At 42.4% G+C, this 6,000-nt stretch overlaps 1 protein-coding gene across 2 annotated transcripts in view; it reads left to right on the top strand.

Moving 5' to 3' along the window:
- The first annotated feature begins 116 nt into the window (after window positions 1-116).
- Window positions 117-6,000, top strand: part of MYOF (myoferlin) — a 152,592-nt gene continuing 146,708 nt past the window's right edge. For both annotated transcript variants that reach the window (XM_021699796.1, XM_021699795.1), the window contains exon 1: window positions 117-237. In XM_021699796.1, coding sequence (XP_021555471.1) covers window positions 150-237 — 88 coding nt within the window. In that variant the 5' untranslated portion in view covers window positions 117-149. The remainder of the gene's footprint in view (window positions 238-6,000) is intronic.

The raw sequence follows: 6,000 nt of genomic DNA, 5'->3' as shown, positions 1-6,000 counted from the left end.
GGGGGAGCGTCCTCCCTCCCCCCCCCCCCCCTCCCCGGGACCCCGCGCAACCACCACGCCCTCCCCCTGCGGTGCGGCGCGCCCGGAGCCCCAGCGCAGACCCGGCTCAACTCCGTTTGCTGGAACTTGCTTTCTGCCCAGGAAGAGCCATGCTTCGGGTGATAGTGGAATCTGCCAGCAATATCCCTAAAACGAAATTTGGGAAACCGGATCCCATCGTTTCTGTGGTTTTTAAGGGTAAGGAAAGTTTTCTTCTTTTTCTCAGGTCCTGTTGTGGAATGTGAAGCCTCGTGGGTCACACCTTTGACACTAAAGCGAAGCCTCTCTGGCTTTTACCTGTGCAGGTGAGGGGAGAGGACCCATTTCCGTGGAAGGCATTTCATTTTCCCCCAGGGTTTTGAGACGCATTGAATGACCGGAAGTCTTAACTTTAATAATGTGATTTCTGTAAGCCCGTGTAGGGAAAAATTTGTTGATCCCCAAGTTTTAAGTCTCAAAAAGGCCTGTGTTGGTTCAAAGTAAGTTTCGGCAGTCTTGTATGCATTTTTATTGTCTCTCTTTTCAAGAAATGGGTGACAGAGGGAAAAATGCAGTTGCGTTGTTCCAGGTACCATTACTCCATAAAACAGCCCACTCATTGCCGCTTCCTCACCGGATTTCTGGGAGCTGGGGTGAGGTTATTATTTCGGATTAGTTTGTTTTCATGTTGTTTTGTGCCGTTTTGTAATTGTTCTTCATCTCTCCAACTTGGAGAGTGTGTGTTCCGTAGCTTTTAAGTTGCTCATAGAGGAAAGAGCTCCAAACAAAGCAAGTCTGTGGTTTGGTCATCTACTTTGGTCTTGCTGAATAACCTTGGGCAAGTGACCTCATTTCTCTGGATGTCAGTTCTCTTTTCTGTAAAAACAGTGAGGAGGGTTTAGATTAGATCATCTTTACAAGGCCTACTGTAATTCCCAAAAGTGTATTCTTTTATGACACTGGATTGCAGTGGAGGACAGGAGTGGCTAGTTGTGACGGCTTACTCCCAGGCATTGTAAGTGATCCCAGTTTTGGCCTGGGAGATGTGTCTAAATCTGAGTTTAGGAGCTTTATCATTTTCTGTTTGTTCAAGGTCACTGGTAGATGGCCAGCTCACCTCTGGCAGGAGGGATGAGAGCCAGAGGGGAAGACAGAGAAAGTAGGAAGCTTGATGGGCAAGGGGTTCCTGACCACGCCTCTGACCACACCTCCAACGTTTCTCTCTTCCTCCAGGAACCAACTACTTCTCCCTTCCAGTTTCTGATATATCTATGCCTTTCTCCTTTCTTTTGTCTATTTTATCTATTTCTCTTATCAAAACTTTGTCTACCAGCAAGAAAATGAAAGAAATGAAACCCAAAGCTGTCAGATGGTTGTTTAGTTAAAAAAAGAAAAGATTAGAGGGCAAAAGTTCAGTTCTTAAAAGACAATGTGATTTGAGAATCTGGTTGGTGAATATCATGTAGTCATGTTATGACAATGTTCACTTGCACGCATTAGTTGCTTTTAAGTCTTTTGTTTATCCTTGAAATAATTGCATAATAGGGACATAACATGAAAGTTTGTACCTTCACCATTGACATGTAAAAATATATTGGGTTCAACCTGGTGATGTCATTATTTGAGGCAAGTCATACAGATTATAGAGGAATTAGAACTTAATACTGGATTGAAATCTGACTTATATTTTGTCTTCAGTGTATATTCAGCATTGGTCAAAACTTTCAAATGACTAAAAATATGCCTGAGGCTATCAACATAAAAACTCAGTGGAAAGTGGAAAACTTCAGTTAAATTGGGCAAATGTAGTCTCTCCAAATAATTATATTTACTAGATCATTTAAACTTGAGTCTCTCTTCCAGTCTCCTTTGGTTGTGCAAACTGGGTGGTAAAGTCAGGCAGTCATTCGTCTGACAAGCAACCTGACAGCAGAAACAACTCTGAGCTCTGAGTAGGAAAGCCCAGACTCTGGCTGATACTTACTAAATGACCCAGATTTACCACCCAGGCCTCCCAATTTCTGAGCTGTGGAATGAAGGAAACTGATGTCCTCGAGGTTCCTACTGGCTACAAAATTTTATCATTTTATAGTTCCATGTATTGCTCTCACCAAGATTTGGAAGGCAGAGCCTCAGGTACTGGAGCAGATACTGGAACAGAAATGGCCTATTTCTTGCTCTCAATCTCTTTCATAGTTTTAAACACTGGTGCCCCGCAAACCCTTTCCAGGTGTGCCTCCCAGTTTTGACACTGTGTATAATTAAGTAACATTAAGTGCTGACAGAACTAAGGATGCTTATTACAATGATATGCCTCTCCCAGGGAGCAGGGAGTAGAGCTGGATGCGCTTCACGGTATGGTGTGGAGGCGTGAAGTGTGGAGAGTTAAGAGGTAAAAGGCCCTAAGAGAAGATCAAAGAAAGCCCCCATGTTTACTGAAATGTGTAAAATACTAACCTTTGAGTACATAAAATGGCAAGGTCAGGGCAAAAACCAATTCTCCTCCAACTCCAAGATGGTAGGAAGAATGTCCCAGTGATGGGTGTTGGGGGTGATGACTGCATAGACCCTGAGGCCCCGTGAGACTGTAGTTACGTTGTAGTAGAGAATGTGCTGCACTGCCAACCAACCGGTTTAGAGTTCACCTCAGTCTTTTGTGTTCCAGGCTCTCCTGAGGTTGACTACCGAACTTAGCACCTGGTAGGAACCAGGAGGATTTGGGAGTTACTGGAGTCCCTATTGAGACAACGTCATGGATGTTTCGCAGTGCAGGAGTAGATTATGAAAACCATGAATCTTATTTGATTTTTCACATCACTGGGGCGCACCAGCTTCTGGAAGCTAGCTCCTAAGGCCAGAGCACTTGCAAGCTAGAGGTGGCCATTCTCTCTTGAGTTCCATGCAGACAGCCAGGCTGTGAAGCTGAATCTGGCTGAGATACCTGCAGCTTCCCTCAACTCCAAGACATCATGATGCCTCCAACACATCAGGCTTAAAATTTGTTTAAAAGTAATATTTAAGACATTTTTAAATAAAAAAATAATGCAATGTAAGAACAAAACAAACAATCCAGAAGGGATTATACAACTCAAAAGTAAAAATCCTCACCACATTCCTCCTATTCTTTCTTTCAAGCCACTCTTACTACCTAGGAATAACTAGTCAGAAAGGTTTGATTCGGATTCTTCTTGACTTTTTGCTACTGACATGTAAGTTGTTACCACAGCTCCTCATTAGCCGTGTTCCTGCTGCAGTGGACTTGCTCTCACAGTGTGTATCTTTGTGAGTGTGTGCATTTCTGAAGGACAGATTCTTTTTGTTGTTGTTGCCTTTTTGTGTTGTGTTGGTTTTTGGTTTTTGGCTTTTTTCTTTTTTCTCTTAAAGATGGTTTTGCTGGTTATTGCCATGGATTTCCATTTCCCCTTTGGCTCAACTCTTGCTTTGGTGTCAAATCTCTTAGCATTAGATTGATGGAGAGGAAATTTTCTTGCAGTCCTTAATATTGCTATGCTTTTACAATGTGACAACATTGCATTCATATGAAACATCCAGCTCCTAGGGTGCATAGTTGTTGCAACGATAGTATTTTTCTCATTCCATCCTTATGATATTGTCCATTTCATCAGCCAGAACTTTCTGTTCTGGTCTTGTGTAGATCATTGACTTGCGAAAGGGCTATTATTCAGATGGTCACCAAATAACTGTCACATTATTACCTATTTTTCCAGATACCTGTTATTTCATTTGGACTTGTTTTTGGAGTGAAATCCTAGATATTTCTAGGACCTCCTTTTAAAGAGCTTATCAACTTTGTAGTCTTAAGGAAGCCACTTGACCTCTCTGAGAATGCTTTCTTTTTCTTCTTTTAAAAAATGGAGTTTTAATGGCTTATCTGAAAGGGAGTAGATATGTAGAGATATCCCAAGGCTGGGATTTATGCAATAGAGAATTTTCTGACTATTTTAAGCAAAAAAGCAGTTTGCTATTTGAAAATTTACAGTTAGATTTTTTAAAATAACCTTTTAAATAAGCAGAAAAGCTATGGAATTCCATTTAAGAAGGATGAAGCATGATGGGGGAAAGATCCAATGGGTCTCATTCACTGTCATCTGTGAAGGCATCTGGGGAGCAGCCCACATGGTGACTTGGTTTATCCAGATACACCATAGGACTAGTCAAGAAGATTCCCACAGGCTCAACTAACAATCATGCCATGCTGATACTCCCATAGAACCACTGTCCTGCATTTACTAAACACTCAAGAAAGCAGAAGTGTTTAATCTACCGAGTCGTTTCCCTCACTTCCGGGACTACAGAGCTTGGAGAATCACCACCTAAGGAAAGTGGCCCCACTCTGTTGAATGAAGCATGGGAACTCTCAGAGGTATACTTCCCAAAGGCACATTTTACAGGCTCTCAGTCATTTACAAAACCACAGGTGCCTTTTAAAAATGAATGAATGTGGTTTGTTTTTCTTCCCCTCTCCTACAACATCTCTTACATACATGCATGCCCTCAAGGCATACCCAAAGTTGCTGGTATTTGCTGGTTTGGGTTTACTGGTGAGTTTCTCCATCCCCATGGGATTTGGCCCTGCCAAAAAGGAATGAGATTTTTATATCCTCTCCAACCCCTAAGCATATCGTCGATGTTGAGCATACATTTTAGATGTTGACCATGGAAGCAGAGCTGGCAGGAGATTTGAGACAGCTTAGTGCAATAAAGTCATTGATTCTTGGTCCTGAAGGGGACCATCAGAAGTCTGCCAATCTCCCTTCTTTCAGGAAGAATTAAACTTAATATTCCCGAAGGTGCTTTGTGGATGAAGCTTGGCAAAGGGTCACTTCACACATTCCTTTTTTTTTTTTTTTTTTTTAAGTTTAGTAAGCTCTACACCCAGCATGGGGCTCAAACTCATGACCCTGAGATCAAGAGTCACATGCTCTTCCAACTGAGCCCACCAGGCAGCCCTGCACATTCCTGAACACTGAGCATAATCAATTCCTAGCACCTGTTACCCAGGGACAAATCGGTGTTGTAGTACTTTTTGCATTCTTTTTTTTTTTTTTTAACGATTTTATTTATTTATTTGACAGAGATACAGCGAGAGAGGGAACACAAGCAGGGGGAGTGGGAGAGGGAGAAGCACGCTTCCTGCGGAGCAGGGAGCCCGATGTGGGACTCAATCCCAGGACCCTGGGACCATGACCTGAGCCGAAGGCAGATACCCAACGACTGAGCCACCCAGGCGCCCCTACTTTTTGCATTCTTGATGCTGCAAGGAAAATGTGAAGCTGTTAAGATTTTATGGTGAAAATTCATACATGAACTGTTCAGTGGCCTATAATGAATAATGCATGTGCCATGACATGGCAATGGTCACCTATCCTTGGTGTAATATCTATAGAACAACTGTCCTGTTGAGTAGGGGTGTGCTGTGAGTGGCTCCAAACACTCAGAAACAGCTGCTTGGACAACTGGTACCTTAAGCTTTATCAGCTAACTTAGCGTTAGGTGTTTGGTGGCAAAGCTATTGGGCATTAGAGTGCAAAGGCCCTGGGCTTTGGAGCCAGGGAGGCCTGAATAAAAATCCCATTTCCCATCCTTTACTTCATATGTGTTCATGGGCAAATGAATTAAAATTTTCAGCTTCGGTGTTCTTAATAACATCTACCTTACAGGGTTGTTTGAGGATTAGATGAATATACATGTGAAATTGCACATGGGAACCCCTAAACTTCTTTCCCCATTTGATAACATTTGCTTTTATGGAGATCTACAAGCACCAGACAGTATGTGAGGAATAAATCTAGAAAAATATACATAGCGTGGTTTGGTCTCCTAGGCCTAGGAAATCAACTAGTTAGAACACAAGAATGAGAAACAAACCAGAACAGATGTATGGAATTACAATGTAAGAGCAGACAGAAGCAGAATAATCTCTGTGGGGAAGTATCACTTGATTCGGTCTTAAAGGATGAG

This window comes from Neomonachus schauinslandi, chromosome 6 (assembly GCF_002201575.2).
Source record: "Neomonachus schauinslandi chromosome 6, ASM220157v2, whole genome shotgun sequence".
NCBI classification, from domain to species: domain Eukaryota; kingdom Metazoa; phylum Chordata; class Mammalia; order Carnivora; family Phocidae; genus Neomonachus; species Neomonachus schauinslandi.
This window is presented reverse-complemented; position numbering and strand designations above follow the sequence as displayed.